Genomic DNA, 18,560 nt, shown 5'->3' on the forward strand with positions numbered 1-18,560 from the left:
CCATCGCGAGACTGATAAGCCCTGGGTTCGAATCGCGCGACGTAGGATCGAGGATGTGCACTGCTTAGGAGCCCAACAATAGGACGAAACGGCCGTCTAGCGCTTCCAGGTATTCCTTATATAAAAAAAATATATACATCTCAATCAGTTCAGAATAAAAAAGTTACCTTTTTTCATATAACTTACCAACTAATAATGCATGACCATTATCTTGTAATAAAATCCGTGCTACACGACTAATATGTTCAATAGCATATTTAAACATAACAAGATTCATTGGTGTTTTACTAATTGTATTATAATCATTTAAATATGATTCCATACGATTAATAAGTAATTTATAATCTATTACTTCATCATAGCAACTATCATTTTGTATATAATTACCAAATAATAAATTTCTTATATCATCATCAATAACACGTCCACTTAAACTTAAATGACTTAATATTTTATCAATATTAGTACGAAATATATCAGAACAAGTTTGACGAACAATATCAAAGAAATGATTTTCATCTTCTGTCATAGTTAAACGATCATAGAATACACGATATACCTAATGTAAATAAACAAAGAATGAAATAAATAAACAAAAACAAAATAACCATGATGAAGTTGCAGTTAGTTCTTTTCTAATTACAAAACAAGTTTTATAAGTAAATAGGTTACAGAAAAGAAAACGGCGAGACTAGAATTCGTGGATGAGCCAATCAGAAGTGTTTAAGGGATATCAAGGTCGCGGTGCCAATTTCATTACCCGACACTCATTCACAATCGGTTCACAGAGGATTTTAGATAAGACATAATGATGAAGCGGCTACAATAAAAGGGACTACTAAGAAGTTCCTTTGACTTGTAGACATTGTGCAGACTATCGTGATGTTGTCCTTCGATGTAATATATGTTGGAGGAAGACGTCTGAGAAAATAGGAACTTTTTTCTCTCGATCCAGATTGAGACTAAGGCAAGTTATAATAATTGCTGCGAACTGTATAATATAAGCACCAGTATTATTGGCTGCAATAATCGCAGATGTTACTGAAGCTTCGGATGTTCAGTAGTATGAGTATTGTAGGGATATATGCGTAATAAAAATGATAAACTTACACAACCGGAGTACAAACAATATTGAAGCTATGTGGTTGAGGCTGAGATGGTTTTTGTGACCTTATCATGGCTCCGGAGACCGACTATTATGAAGCCATATGGATGAGTTCCTCTACCTTATGCATTATGACTTTAGAACGTTTGAACCTCTTTCTAACATTGGCAAGTTTTTGAACCATATAAAAGAAGTATGTCCACTTTAATTATTTGGTTTTGTAAACTTTTACTCTATACTAGCTGTCTTCTGATTAGCTAATATTTCCCAAGTTAACTTTAGATTCGTTCGAACTTCGTCCATAAATTATAGTCTCGTCAAGAAAACTTATTACAGTTTTATATAGGTTAACATGCCTATAGATATAGTTTCTATAATATATGTCTATCTACTTGTACATTTATAAGGAGTCGAATAAATTTTCAGTTACTAAAATGTTCTAGGTTATTGTTAGGTATTTAGGATATGGATTAGGGGTTTAGGGTTAGAGTTTTTACAAACTGATATCAACTATAGTACAAAAATTCTCTGTAGACATATGGACAAATGAATTAAACATAGAAAAGTACAAAGTCCTAACAGTTTACAAAATCACTTTTCACCTACATGATACAGAGTAAATGCCATACCTACGGACACTCATTGTCAAATGATATATATTACGATTTTCACAACTGTTTGACATGTTTGATTTATATATTGTATCAAAATATAGCATTGCTCACTGCACAGTTATCAATAAACTGTCAATACATATCAGTCAGTTAGTCAGTCACAACGTAGAACTTCGTACGTACGTACATCAGTTCGAGCTGCCATACCACATTAGCACAGAGATGCAGTTGTCGATTCAAATCCCATGGTAGTAGAAGTAGTAAGAGTATAAGCATTATGTGAAAGATTAGGGTTTGCAGATGTTATTGAAGGAGTATAATACAGTGAAATAAATATCTGTCTAAAACTGAAAATACATTGTAATTAACACTGAACACTTCATGTTTTCTTCCCCCTTTTGATGTCCCAATTATCATGTACATAAAATAGAATATTATAATAATACAAATATTATCAGTATAGGGTTGTGGAGATTATTGAGTTTAGATAGATATTATGAATAGATCAATGCTAGATCACCTCTGAAGACCTGAAAGTACTGGACGGCTGTTTTGTCCTTGTACGGGACTCCTCAGTAGTGCGCGTTCACGACCTCGCATCTTGGTGAATGTGCACTGCTGAGTTGTCACATATTAGGACAAAACAATCATCCAGTACTTCTAGGTTTTCAGTCATGGTCTAACATTAATCCATTCATGATGTCTATCGGAATACAAATATTGTTTAAGTTATTTGTTTGAAGCTTCAGTAAGATAAAATTACCATTGAAATAATAATACCTTCCTATTAGGAAACATTAATTATTTTACCTCATGTATCCATAATCGCATAAGTTTATCTTCTTCTTTCATATTACTTGGTGGTACTAAACGTATACCTTTGATAACTCTAGCAAAATCACGTAAATTAAATACATAATGTGATTTAGCTGGTGTTGGTAAAAATGTTGTTATAGCCAATTTGTAAACATTTAAAGTTGCTTGAACTATGATCTAAAATTTAAAAAGAAGTAATTTATTAATGTTTCTATGGAAATTAACTTAAATGGATTACAATTAGAAACTATAATTCATTAGAGAAATATACATTACTTTGTCTCATGTGCGACTAGGCTTCAATATAGTACAAGTTCATGAACTGAATTACTGTAGGTCCTGGGTTTGAATCTCGCGAGGCGGGATCATGGATACGCACTGCCACTGAGGAGTCCCACAATAGGACGAAACGGCCATCCAGTGCTTCCAGGTTTTAAACGGTGGTCTAGCTTTAATTGACTCATGAGTTCAACTATATACAATGAATTACTGTTTATTTATTTATTTATTTATTCATCTTAAAGATATAAACATTGGTACAAGGAGGAATTCTATATTGTATCAGATTATAATATTGAATAAAGCCATTAATAATAATAATATATGTGCAATACAAATCATTCAATTTGTGTTAGGGCTGGAATAGTGCCCGGGTGCCCAAACCGAAGCACGTAGTTTTCTTAGGGAGCCACTCTACAAGCCTTTCATCTACACGTTCAATCCATAAGGCAGTGGAGCAACGTTAAGAGATGCAGTCCCATGCTAACCAGTGACCAACAATTGGTTCATACGCGTTTTGTTTCCTCGAAATTGTGGAGCCCATGTGGATCATTAGTTTGAAATCAGGGTATTCCAACTCCTCTCGATGGATCCTCCATATCCACTAATCGGGTTAAAGTTCCAAACATTCGTTTTTCGTTCTCTCAATTTCGTAAACAACATTTCTGCTGCGAGAATGCAGTGAGGAGGACTTCCCTAGTAGTGTCTGTATCTGCGTGACAATATGAGAGCATTTGGGGGCGAATTGCTGTTGGTTTGAATGGTTTAAGAAAATTCAGGCAAAAGATAGTGACACTGTAGTAATCAAGAGTTGAAAATCATTTTTACATATTTTATATCAAGTAGACAATTTTAAAGTTATTTTATTTTATACTTAAACAACGGCAACTGAAGAACCACTTCAAAACATTGAACACTGTACAACTGTTTCGTTCTAGTTTGAAACTCTATTGTCAGTTTCCATAAGGAGAGTGAAATCAACAGACAAGAATTGTTAGGCACAGCAATGGTGAAAACATCTATCAAGTAATGTCATGAATTAAATCATAATCAAGTTGTGATCGATTATCTTTGTAAGTGTTTGAATCTTTACGTTATTGATATTAGGGATGGATCTTGACTAATCTTTTTATGAAATATGAACATCTTGAATGAATCGCCTCGATATTACCGTTAATTTACAAGTTCTCAGGTAAAGGAGAACGTCGGCTAGCTTCTATAAAGAGACTGGTCAATATTTAGCTCTTAACATCAACAATGGAAGGATTCAAAAATTTACAAATAAATAATAATATTTATTGCAGGTGAACAGTTTTATGGATGTGTGGACCAAGTAGTTTATTAGATAACGCGTTATTATTTAAACCGAAGGGTGATCGAATCGATTGCTGAAGTGAACATTTACATGGATATAAGCTTCAAACAAGATAAAATAATGATTCCGGGTTCCAATATTAACCACGATCCACTTTTACTTAAGTTGTGATCTGTTTTCAAACTGACAGTTTTGAATGCTTATCTAACTAGAATCGGAGTGTTGATTTTTCCTTGGATTAACCATAAATGAAAACTCTGAAATCATTTGATTAAAACAGATCCTATTTACAAAACTAAATGTAAAATCCACGATCCCGCACTGCTGAGGAGTCCCATAATAGGACGAAACGGCCGTCTAGTGCTTCCAGATTTTCCATGGTGATCTAGCTTCAATTGCCTCACTCTTTCAACCATGAAAATACTAAATCTCCACAAAACCTTTTCTGATAATAATAATTGTAAAATGAAATTGAACCTACTTTACTTAATCGCATAAATTGTGGTTCAAAACCATTTGAAAAGTGTTTATCAGTAATGGTAGTAAATATTTTCAACATTGTTTGATCATTAAATTCATTGACACCTAATACATTTGTATGTCTAGTTAAACGTGATGTAATATTGTTTCGTCCACCACCAGGTGGTCCCATAGCAGCCATAAAATGCTAATTAAATGTAATTAAAAATAATAATAATGATAAATCGACAAATAAAAACAAATTTAACTATTAATCATAAAGTTGAGATATACTAATAACATTGAATTTTTCTTTAACAAATCCAGGATAATACAATTTCATTGAAATCATGAGTCTTTGTCAGGGATCATGGATGCGTATTGTTGAGGAATCCAATACTACGATGAAACCCTTGTCCAGTGCTTTCAGGTTTTCAGTGGTGGTTTGACTTAGATCGGTTCATGATTTTAACGAAATCCAACAATCTACACAACGCTATACAGATAATAGCATTTAATTATTCAAAAGACTGAAATAAAACGATATGAAATCTCATCCTTGTCTATCGAATAAACTCCATTAGAGGATTTGACTCTTACATTAGTTATGAGTTATGTGAATATGTATAAAAACATTAAAGAAACCTCAATCTAATATATTGTCATATTATGAAAAACAGGCTGGGAATATCCACTAAGTCTTTAACTGAATCTGTAAGATGTTTTCAACAACACTAAAACAAATCAACATCTTTAACTGTAATATCTATCCATGTGTGAGCGATAATGACCGTCAAGTTATTTATTCCTCGTCGTCGGCCACCCTCCAGCGATAAAGTTTGCGAGTAGACCACTAGATTAAGTGAAGACATTGGATGAAAGCTAAGTGTTGTATGGTTGTGAATAATCAACAAGAAACCCTAGAGTTAGGCATTGTACAGGTTGATATTTATCTATAAGGTTTGGAATGTTTAAAAAATCAGCCTTAAATTAAGTATTTGTGAATTCAATATGTTGTATGAAGAAGTAAGATACAGCTTAAGCGGTCGTGAGTAAAATCGAAGTTTCTAGGCTTAAATCCCTCGTGCGGGATCGTGGATGTCCACTATTGATGAGTCTCATACCAGGACAAAACGGCAGTCCAGTGCTTCCAGGTTTTCAGGGGCGGTTTAGCTTAGATTGACTCGTGAACTCAACTGTAAGCCTAATAATTTAGACATACAAACTGATAGCATAATAATAGTTGTACTAGTTGTGATAAAGTTAATAATGTTTGAGATCAATGTAGGTCAATCGAAGTAAGTCAAAGACTTGAGAAAATAAACACCTCAAAAAGCAATGACTAAAAATCATGAAGGTTACTCAACGTCAGCTAGATGTACTTCCATCCTAGAGTTGATGTTCATTTTGGTACTCGAACCCAGTACCGTTTGCTTCAAACCTCATTGCGTTCCTGGTTCTGAGTCTTATAGTGAACACTAAATCTAGGATGTAAATATATCCAGCTAATAAGTCTTAAATAAAACGAAACACACATCATTATTAGCTACCATCCATTTCTGTTTATAATGTCTCTTTTATTTTTGATTGAATAAGTAACCATATTACTTATACATCAATTAAAATTCATTTGCTACCATATTTAATAGATGAACTCATATCAAGGTACGATTTGACTTATTTCATTTTGTGGAGATTTAGTATTTGCATAGTTCGAATCTCGCGAAGCGAAGTCTTGGATGCGCACTGCTGAGGAGTCCCACAATGGGACGAAACGGCAGTCCAGTGCTTTCAGGTTTTCCATGGTGATCTAGCTTCAATTGACTCATGCTTTCAATTACTTCATTTACTTAGTAGTATACCATTAAGGCAATAAAACATAGAAATTTGAACAATCCATTAGAAAAACAGATATAATAATAGCAATAATCTATTTATACTTACTACATCAACTAAATATTGTTTTGTATTATCTTTTCTATCATACCAATGATTATGATCAATCCACATACGTAATAATTCAATAGGAGGTTGTGCACCATAATTTTCTTTCATTGGCATATTTAAATCATCAATAAATATAATACATTGTTTACCTAATGGTGGACCATATACACATTTACGTCGTCTATCTAAACGTGACATAATTATATCTTGGGTTTGATTAGCACTTGTACGTGCAGAAAAATTTAAAATAATCGGTAAATAATTTTCTTTAGGTAATTGAATAAGATAATTATTAGCAATAACAGATTTACCAGTACCTTAAAAAAAGAAAGGTAACAAAATAAAACGTCAGTCAGGGGGGGTCAGAAAGGTATTAAGGTCTTGTAATGATTAATATTTTTGGGGTTATTGGAGATAGATGTATTCTAAGTAAAGACTGTGGTCAGACAAGGATGTCTATTCTTCCCCTTTCTCTTTCTTCTGGATTATAAAGACCTCCATATTTGAGGGGAAGTAGGAAGTATAATGAAGAGCTCGGTATCAATTAGAAGATTTGGACTTTGTAGATGACCTGGCTCTTCTGTCCCGTACATACGAACAAATGCAGGTCAAGACAACTAGTGTAGCAACAGCTTCTGCATTGGTAGGCCTCAATATATCCAAAGGATAATGCAAGATTCTCAAATACAACGCGGAGATCACCGACCCAATCAAGCTTGATGGAGAAACTCTGTAAGATGTGGAATCTTTCACGTACCTGGGTAGCATCATCAATGAACAAGGAGAATTGGATGCAGATGTAAAAGGGAGGATTAGTAAAGCCAGGACCGCATTTCTACAATTTATGGTTTAACACAAAATTACCGAGTTCTTTCGTAAAATGTGTGAACAATACATTAAATAATTCATTCGCAAATCTTCCATGAAGTATCCTCTACAACCTTCACAACTGTTCCATTTCTCAATTCATTTATGTTTCCTTTTCTGTTTTTTTATAGTTCGATCTTCTCAAACTTCTTTTGACAAGCGTTCAACTGTCAGATTAGTGTTACATACTACTTATACCGACAGACATAAGTAGCATATACCACAAATATGATAGTGAACATACAAAATGTTAATTTAATTAATTATTTCTTAATTTAGACTAAAATAAATGAAAAGCATAATACCTGTAGGTCCAACTAGAAGTAATGGAATATGATGTGTTGTATATAGATTAAGAAAGTAATACATTCGTTCCGTTTCAATGGTATTAACAATCATATCACTTTGTGAATCATTATCTATTCCAATTGAACTTGATGAATTCGGTATACCACTATTAGAATTCATTCCATTTTTAATAGATTCATTAGGATTATAACATTGTCCAGCTTTAATTGGATTCCAATTAAAATTAATCCAATCAATCCATGATCCTTGTGCATTTTTATCAAACCAATAATCATAAATCGTTTGACGTTCTGGTAATGAATTTAATTTAGTTAATTTAATGGATTTAGGTTTAGGATATTGTTGATTTATACCAGAAATGAGATCACGAAAAAATAGATCAAATTTTTCTCTTGATTCAATTGGTAAACATGATCCTAAACTCCATATAATTGAGAATAGAAATAAGGCTTGTATTTGTAAATAAACAGTTTGAGCAGACATATTTACTTGTGGTGAACCAATTTCAGGTGTTTCTGTATCTATAATGAAAATCAGAAAAGTTATAACATAAAACAGATCAACATGAATTTTGGCATAGCATTTGATCAGCATTAAGAAGGACTTGACACGTATGACATTGATCACCACTCAGTGATCAATCAATTGTGATTACATCTCAGTCCTACAGGAGGTCGGTCGCGGCCCGAATAGCTCAGTGGTAACGTCTCTGACTGTGAATCTGGGTGACGCGGGATCGAATCCGTTAGGGAGCACCAGTTCCCTCAAGATTACAGGTACACCTTGCTGACGAGTGCTATGTAGCACGAAACCCGGGTCCAGGGTTTCCTGTTGACCACCTTCAACAACCATCTGGTCTCAATATAATGCACGCCGTGTCGAGCCACCTAGACTAGTGGCCACATTGCAACTTGATCGATAGCATTCGATCAGCACTAAGAAGGACTTGACACGCATGATCAGTGATCAATCAATAGAAATCCTATTTTTAGAAAAGCAACAGGAAAATCAGAAATCCGAAACAATTTATTTGACACATTTGAAAGGATAAGGAAATATTGGGGTATGTGCTACTGATGTCGACAGATATAAGTAGTATGTATCACCAATCGAAAGTGGAATGCCTAGCAGCAGAAGGTTGAAAGAAGTCGAAGAGAAGAGAACGAGAACAGAGAGTGATTAGTGTGAAGACAAAGAATTAACCAACTTTGATATAATTAATAGATATTTTGCGAATGAAGTATTTACTGTATGATTCTCAGGTTTTAGCAAGATATTCTATAATGTTGTATTGAAATACATTTGGTTGTTCCTGATTGTGTTGTCGTTCACAACTATATTACTGTTATTATTCAAGTTATAATGTCTTAGTAATAGCAGTGAGATACTAAACACGAGTAGGTCAATCAGTCTTCAACAGCTTAGGACAAGGTTCAAATATATGTTGGCTGAAATTTTCAAACTTCCCATTGACTAATGTTTTATGTATATAACATAGTTTGAAAAAAGTAAGGAGGTACTGGGTTTTTCCAATGGTGTGGTCGTTGGTGTACACGGCTGGAAAGTCCCAGTCTAAATTAAAATGGTCATGATCAATATGGTGGATGACCGAATTGTTTATTAGCTTAATTTATAAAATCACATTAGTACAAGATGAAATTAACAGGACGAATAGTGCACGGGTTGAAATGGTGTAGTACTAATGATAATAAGAAAGACTAAGTGTTGTGACTTTTGCCCGACTACTCCATCATACATACTTAGTGTTATATCCATGAGAAGATAAAATTATAGGTAACTTGTTAGGGCTATCAATAGACTAATATTATGCATATATTCTTATTGTATAACTATTGAGTAACTAGATTATGTATATTTATATTCCTCTTACTATAAGATTAATTTTGACCTGTCGACTATTATACAATTTTCCGCTATCTTACACTCAGTTTATTAATTACAGTCTCTCACGATCACAGCCACTTTTTGACTTGATCCTGTACAATTGTTATTTCTTATTTTATGGAATGATGTGGTCCGTTTGGCTTGTATATAAACCAGGTATGTTTGAAATAAATGATTGGTATAATGGAAGCTGGTATTGATGTTCTAGACTCAACTGGAAGGGCTAAGCGGATAAAGGATCAATAAGGACTCTAGGCTGCTCATACCGGTCGAACGTCATTGGTTTGCCACAGTGCTATGACTGTATAAGTCGTATTCCGATTAGTGGTTAAATCACATGACAAAATCCGAACATTGAATCATAACAAATTGGCGGCGGCGTTTTAAATTCACAACAGATTTCTTTATATGATATCATTTTATAATGAAAATTATTTTAAATACGTATCAATCTCAGCCCCCAAATGTCCTCGTACGGCCGGAAGTGGAGAGAACCCACCATCTCTCTCTCGAAATGCTCTCACATGGCCACACGTATATAGCCTCTGTCAGGGAAGCCCTACTCACTGCATTCTCGTGGTGGGGGTGTTGTTTACGAAATTGAGAGGACGAAAAGCGAATGTCCGGTACTTTAACCTGGTTGGTGGATACGGAAAGTTCGCCTAGGAGAGTTGGAAAACCCAGATTCCAAACCAATGGTGCACATGGGCTCCAGTATCGTGAGCAAACGAATGGCGTATGAACCAATCATCGGTTGCTGACTACCATGTGACTGTATCTCCTCACGTTGCTCCACTGCTTTGTGGATCAGATCTTTAGGTCGAAGGCTGGGAGGTCGGCCACATTAGGAAACCACCTGTTTTGGTTTGAGCACTAACACAAATCAAATAAGATTTGTGTGCCACATATGTATCTGGTGCCCCCTTGCACCAATATTTATGTGTCTAAATAAATAAATCAATATTAAACTGATATTATAAACCATCAACTTACTTTGATCTAATGTACACCAATGCCTTATTTCATCTAATAAACAATCAAATAATGTAATTAATTGTTTAACAGCATGTAAATTTGATATGGAAACTAATTGTCTACAATTCAATTTTATAAATTCTAAACATGGATCAACAAGCCATTCAAATAAATCATTAATTAATTCTTTTAATTCATTTGTTAAATTTTTAGGTAATTGATAATCAATATATGATTTAACCATTGGTCTCCAACCTAATTGTTCTGGTTCCATATAAATCATACCACATCTTGATACAGTTGCTGGACTAGCTTGTTCTAAATCAGCTGGTTCAAATAATAAATTCATTAATAATGACATTTGTATAATTTCACCAGACATTAAACATAATTTTTTGTTGTCATCTAATACAGTATTCATATTTTCAATCCATATAGCATCAACTGGTCCATCAAATATAATCCATTTACGTTTATTATCTTGTATAGTAGAATATTCACGAAATATAATAGGTAATATACCATCAGACCATTCATGTGATACATTATCAAATTGTCCATATAATTGACCCATTGTTATTGATTTTGGATTAATTATACTATATTCTACTGAATATTCATTAGTAGTTTGATTTGTTTCAATTAAATTTATTAATGTATTAGCTAATATTTGATATGCTTGTGTTTTACCACTTAATGTTTCACCAACAATCATTAAACCATGTCTAACAAGAATCATTTCATATATTTGTAATATTTTATTAATATACCATGGTATAGATTGTAATTGATGTTGATCTAATTGTTCATATAAACAATTAATAAATCGATCATAATCTCCTTTAGGTAATTGTATCCCAGGGAATAGATCAGATATAATACCTTCAAATAATGGTATATCTTGGGATAAGAATTTTGGTAAATTTACGTCATTAATTGCCTTTAATAATAATACAGATTCATTTTCATTTAAATATTTTTGACGTAAATTACCAGCTGCTGTTAATACAGATTTAACAGCACGCATACCATAATCATAATGATGTTGTGATGATAATTGTTCAGAGCATAAACGATATGTAGCTACAATTTTACTAGCTAAACTAAATGAAGAAAAATAATACAAATGATCTAATGAAAAATGTATTAATAATGGGGAAAAAAGAAACATGAATAAAGTTTGGGCATTGGACCTAATGATTGTAGATGTTCAATTCTAAGTTAGATCAATAGGTGTAAGAATGAGTTGGATAGGGGATGAAATAGCTGTTCAAGAGATTCTGTTTGGGATTAGTTTGTGTGTTCATAGTCACATTTCGCCCCCTTCCAAATGCTATGGTACGGTAGAGGATGGGGAGAGTTAGCTCTCCCTCTTGAAATGCTCTCAAATGACCACGCGTATACAGCCACTGCCAGGGAAGTTCTACTTACTGCCTTCTCTCAGTAGAAGTGTTGTTTACGAAATTGAGAAGATGAAAAGCGAATATCCGGCGCTTTAACCGGGTTGGTTCATTTAGGGGAGTTGATAAACCCTGATTCCAAACCAATGTGGCACATAGGCCCCACGATCCTGAAAGAAAAATGGCGTGTGAACCTACTGTTAGTCGTCAGCTACCATGGGATTGGATCCCCTAACGTTGTGGATTAGACCTTTAGGTCAAAGGCTTGGAGTGCGGCCCCCTGAGGAAACGACCTGCTTAGGTCTGCGCACCGGAGGAGTGTCACAGATCACATACAAACCGAGTGGCTTGTGTGGCGCATATGTATTCGGTGCCCCTTTGTATCAATATTTATGTGTTCAAATATATTCAAATAAATAAATAGATAGGTGTTAGTATGTTATTGTTTGTAGACTGTTGATTTTAAATTCGGAATTATTAGGAATTATTAAAAACCATTCGAACATAAACATGACCACTTTCAAATGAAACGATAGTATTCTGATGAGGATTTTCAGTTTTCCATTAATATGTAATACCATATACAGTCTCATAGATTGCCCAGTTCAAAGGTTTAGAGGTTGAGCATTAGTTCGCCATGCTGAAAGTCCTGGGTTCGATTCCATGTGGCAGGGAAATGTGTGCACGGCTGACGTTTTCCACTCTAGGATGAAATATGCATCTAGTGATTCTTGATTTTCAATGATTATCTAACTTGCGTGAGTCTGTGATGTAAGCGATGAAATCTGAGGACGCTGAAATATTCATAATTACTTATAGCTATTAAGTTTTCTTCGAGAAAAATCCTAGTAAACTCCAAGAAGTACTGTATTTATGTTTCCATTTAATTTGATAAGTCGTGAGGCTAAATTTCCCTCACCACGGTTAATTTTATGTATGTGAATATTTTCATATCTGCCAAATAGAACTAATTTCGTGCATAAGGCTTTAGGAGGAAGTTCCTTTTTTCGATTTTGTTCTAAGCTTTAAGATGACAGTTTTCTTTACTGTCTAAATTAAGCAAGCAAGCTAAACTCTTAAGCGTTTTGTATACCAGACTAAAATATAACTATTTATAGAATAATTATATACAGAATTTAAATTACGAATAAACTTACGATCTAGCATCAATGAAACCCATTGAATATAAAGATATTTCACCGATAAGTGCATAATCAGGAACCATCATAGCAACTGAACGAAATAGAACCTAATTTTAAGATATACACAACAATAAAAAACTTGAAGATATTCAAATAAATTCTTGCTAACTGATCAGCTTATTATAAGCAAAGATGGATAATGGCTAGCAGTGGAATCGAGGACGCGCGTGTCGTCCTATTTATTACTCGTCAGCTGGATGTACCTGTATCACAGAGTTAATGTTTACTCTGGGACGCGAACCCAGTACCGTTCGTTTCAAACTCCATCGCGTTATCCACTCGGCCACTGAGTCCTGATAACCACTTGCTTGTGCAATGGAGTGAAGTTTTAATTCACTTAGTATTGTTTGTTTGAATATTCCACTGCTAGCCACTATCCGTCTTTGCTTATAATGCTTATGAATTAAGGCAATATCGAGGCAACACGCACAGTATGCACATATGGCAAATAAGAGACTGACCAGTTGCAGTCCTAGGCATCAATGGGAAGATTCAAACAAACATTACTAACTGAACTTGGATCATCCCATTGTTATATACAAGATAAGATTTTCAACTAGTTTTTTATTGGTATACGTAAATCCTGTGCAGACTGTTTTGATACTCGCATTATTTCACAAAACACATACCAGTTAGACAAGTTACTGGCCAATGCTTCAATGGATAGTTCATTGGCTTTTGAAGTGGAAAATATCGTGTTTAAGTCTATGTGAACATCATCTCTCGGATGCAGATACATCCAGTTCTAAATAAAAATGTGCTTCTTGGATTCTAATATTAGCCAAAAAGCATCTGTTTGATTAAACACTGGTTTTGTCATTAAAGACTTCGTGCTGGCAAATATAAATAACTATTAACGACTTTGAAATTGCAATTATTGGAGTCTAATCACTGTTGCAGAACTTCGTGGTAGTATAATTAAAATGCAGCTTTCAATAGTCTTCACTTTTCAAGGAGAAAGTCAGTCTTTTACAGAATTCAGTGACCAATGATGGAATGTAACACCCAGTCATTGTTTCGTAAATAGTTTAATCAAATCTGACCAGCTATCGATGTATGAACGCATATTGAAGAAGTGTATTTTGGGTAATGTCAGTTGTATACGTTTGATAATCAAATAAATCTATATCTGGTCATCCTTATTTTGAATTTTATTCAGTTAGGGAAACCGAGTTACTTTTAAACCTAGTTATCACTCGTTTTATGAAGATTCATTTGATCTGTGTATTTTGTTCGTCACAGACTGATCTCAGTTAAAGTATATTTGAAAAATAAGGAGCATTGGATGGCTGATTCGTCCTAGTATATGACTCTTCCTCAATGTGCGATTATGTTCCCACCATGGATCAAACTCCTAGAATCTTTCTGAACACTTAATATAAACAACCACCTGAGAGCCATGAGTTTGACAAATATCTTCCTCTATTGAGAAACACTTTGTTGAGACCGGTAATAAGATTGATATCAAGTCAAACATTGCAGTTTTGTGCAAAAGCTTTCAAGGACGTATATTAAGGTTTATTGAAACCTTATCCATAGTGTTTTAACACTTATATGTATGATCAGATTGTTCATAATGTATTGCGTAAAGAAATAAAATAATTCTGATAACCTTCGTCTTTTCATTGCATTATCAAACAGTAAAGTTAATGAAATTCCTATTTGGGACTCGTCAGCTGGATGTACCTGCATCTCAGTTGCAGTCCTAACACATCGATGCGAAGATTCAAACAAACATTACTAGATGAATTGATGAGGAATGTTCAACCGTAAACCTCAAAATGAATATCATCTAAGCCAATGTAAACTGTATTTATAAAACATTCTCACTGGGTACGTATTAAATGAATCAATTAGTTTATGGATTGGTCGGTCGGTTAAAGTGGTATCTATTTTATCCAGAATCAACATGATATTTAATTGAATGACAATATTTTTCAAGAATGTGTAATCAGTGTAAACTTACTTTCAAATTATCTGGTAATTCTTGACGTCCAGCATAACCTGGATTCATCGTAATAAACATTGTACACGTTGGATTTAAACTTAATTCTGTACCTTCAAATAGAAAACGTTTCAATCCAGCACTGATAGCTGTTTGTATACATTGAATTTGTTGAGCCACTACTGATAATACTTCTAATTCAATACGATTAAATTCATCAAAACATGCCCATGCACCAGCTTGTGCTAATCCTTTGAAAAATTTACTCATTGCACGATAATCAAGACCATCGGAACAATTGAATACAACGCATTGTTTTGCAATAGCTTTAGCTAAGTCCTGATTTGTAAAAGGTATAAAATGAAATGAAGCCTTAAGAAATCGACAGAGTTGGAATGCTCTTTTTGTTAACGATGATGAATGTGAAACAGGAGTTAAGTAACTAAATATTTGACTACTCATTAGAGTTTCATAGATTCAGATCACATTTCACATACTTTGGTTTGATCAACCCTTGAATAAAATATGTGGCTCAAGGCTAAAGCTATACTATTGTATTTAATAAGGAAATTGCATTGTTTTCAGTGAGATAAGTCAGTCAGTCAGCTACAACGTAGGACCAGGCACATATATGCATCGGTGCAAGTTGCCATTACCTCGTTAGCACAACAAGATGAACACTGGATTCATAGAAGTTAATTTAGTGGTGGTAATATATAAAAGAAAGGTTGTATATAAGGATATAGTATAGAAAGGAAGACAGATATAAAACAATTTCAATAGTTGAGTTCATGAATCGATCTATGCTAGACCACCATTGGAAACGTGGAAGTATGCGACAGCAGTTTTGTCCCAGTATGGCACTTCTCAGCAGTGCTCATTTACGATCCTGCACGCTACATTCAGACCCAGGACCTTCAGTCTCACATATGAACGCCTAAACTGTAGACCACTGAGCTGGTATCGAACGGTGTTATTGTCTAACTTCAATTGATTCATGATCTTGAGAAACCATTCATCCATTGTCTGAGGTAGACGCATGTCTCACAGCCGACATAGAATGGACTCCACTGGTCACGGCTTCCCACTAGAACTCCAAGAAATCCATCTTGAAGCTAGTCCCTAGTGAACACATGATAATTATCAGTATAGGGTCGTGGAGATTGTTGATTTTAGACTGATATTATTTGTAACAGTAAAGATATAAAAAAAATGTTACCGCTGTTCTTACTCGAAAGATTTCATTGGTCTCCAAAGTTCATTTAATAAGCAAACTTCCCATTCCAATGATCGTCTAGAGTTATACATTTTATGATTAATTACAATCCTGTTTGTTTAAATATTTGTATCCTAATGATCAATAAACTTCTACAGGAAATAACTAGATCAATCTTCGACATTCTATATTACTGCATGACAAAACAGAAATCGTTCTTCTGAGGGTGACTAGTTGTATTTGCTACTTAGTTGAATGTGTTATACAATAGACAATTTTTTTATTTACTAGTGTAAACTTCTAGCCGTTAGCCCTAGTCTCTCAATTTGATAATCATATGGACTATGACCAGAAGTAACGACTAAAAAATATGACTATAGACATTACTTAGTTATTAGTCGGTGATGAGCAAGGATCTAGTACACTTTGGTAGATTCAACTCAAATGATGTAACTAATTCTGTGACATCTAAGAGTACAATCAGTTCGTCTTTATCAATTTGAGTGTCTTTGATTTGACAGAGTAATCGTATGAGTTCGTCAGGCATATTAAGGTCTTTTGTATTTTTCTTAACAGATTATACATTAATGTTCCTGGAAATGAGACGATCAATCGTAGTAGGATGTTAGGCTTGTATAATTCTAGTCTACCATCAAGCCGATAAACGATGGGTACATTTGACTTCATTAGCTACCGATATTTATTTAGAGTTCTACAGATCTATTTACTTTGTTTTTGAACACCCCGCTCAGTATTATCAGTATTTAAGTATTTAAACAATGATAAATGTCGAATATTTAACACAGAAACTAGTTTATTCTAGAATGCATTATCATAAATAAAAATTGAAAATAAAATTTACTTTGCATGTTTCCGTTTTCCCAGTTCCTGCTGGTCCTTCTGGTGCACCACCTAAATTTAATTTCAATGCACCCATAAGTGTTCGATAACATCGATCTGTCAATGGTGTAATCACTAATCTTGGAGTATTGCCTAAATATTCATAACTTTAATTTAAGAAAAGAAATACCAAAGTAATTTCTTATTAAGTGAAGGAAGTACAGTTATTTAATTAACCGAAAATATATAATGAAATATGTTTATAAACTTGTAGGAGCTTGTCCTATGTCAAGTGGTAATGTCTGACAATAAAGCAGGATGACACGGGATCAAATCCGTCAGGGAGCATCAGTTCCCTCAAGATTATAGATACACCTTGCTGACGAGTGCCAAGTAGCAAAAAAAACCTAGGTTCAGGGTTTCCTGTTAACTGTCGCCAACCAAAATCTTATCTCAACACAAAACATGCAATTTTGAGTCACCTGGACTAGTGACCACATTACAATTTGGTTGATAGGATTCAATCTACACTAAGAAGGACCTGACATACATGACATTGATCACTACCCAGTGATCAATCAGTTGTAAGTATTGTAAGTTTATTGATTTTCATATTTACATTTTCATGCTTAAAATCTAAATTTGTTTGCTACAGTTATCTATATAGTGGTAGATCAATTTGTATCTGGATTTTTGCTGAATTTATTAAGTTTCCCCAAATTTTCAGTGTATGACCTTTAGTGTTTCAGTCAAATTATAATAATTTATAGTGACTGAATGGTCATATTGACGTCTACTTGTAAATTTGTACTCTACATTTATTTGCTTTTTGAAATCACCTCGGACAATTTAGGAAAAGAAACTAATCCTGATTGATTTTCCCTAGTGACATAATTTAGGTAACACCCTCTAACTAGGCTTAAACTTCGAACATTAGGAGTATATGATTAACATGATATCACCGAGTAACTGGTTCCGAATATAATGTTCATGACGTTTGTAACTTCAGTCAGCTAGCAGGAATGTTCCTACTGCCGAATATTGATTGAGTTAGGTTTGAATGGTTACATATATGCAATTCGTTTTGTACCTTATAAATTATTCATAACTAAATCGATGGATGCAAACTTATTTTAGTCAACTTAATATCTCTACGTTAATAAATCAAAATGATTAATAAGTGCAAATTATTTTAATAAACAGTTACCCATAATCTAATTCTGTTGTTATTTGGCATACAGTTACTTTATTCGATTCTTCTGGTAGGAAATAATATCTCAATTGACTTAACCATTCGAAATCTTGAACTGAACTCACTTTATTCTTAACCATAGATGTTACTACATCCCGTGCTATAAAAAAAATT

General features: G+C 33.9%; 1 protein-coding gene and 1 non-coding gene across 2 annotated transcripts in view; one reads left to right on the forward strand and one right to left on the reverse strand.

Moving 5' to 3' along the window:
• Positions 1-18,560, reverse strand: part of Smp_156080 (dynein heavy chain, putative) — a gene marked incomplete at both ends in the record, with an annotated part of 118,388 nt that overhangs the window by 58,197 nt on the left and 41,631 nt on the right. The window contains 11 exon segments of the mRNA XM_018791532.1: positions 187-559; positions 2,530-2,712; positions 4,611-4,796; positions 6,533-6,852; positions 7,708-7,821; positions 7,903-8,160; positions 10,610-11,694; positions 13,149-13,240; positions 15,160-15,284; positions 16,047-16,164; positions 17,217-17,361. Of these exon segments, the coding sequence (XP_018647318.1) occupies positions 187-559; positions 2,530-2,712; positions 4,611-4,796; positions 6,533-6,852; positions 7,708-7,821; positions 7,903-8,160; positions 10,610-11,694; positions 13,149-13,240; positions 15,160-15,284; positions 16,047-16,164; positions 17,217-17,361 (2,999 nt within the window).
• On the forward strand, positions 8,396-8,464 carry Smp_tRNA_00635_Pseudo_GTG.1.1. The gene has a single exon. It is a non-coding gene (tRNA).

The sequence above is a fragment of the Schistosoma mansoni genome, assembly GCF_000237925.1.
Source record: "Schistosoma mansoni, WGS project CABG00000000 data, supercontig 0229, strain Puerto Rico, whole genome shotgun sequence".
Lineage (NCBI taxonomy): Eukaryota > Metazoa > Platyhelminthes > Trematoda > Strigeidida > Schistosomatidae > Schistosoma > Schistosoma mansoni.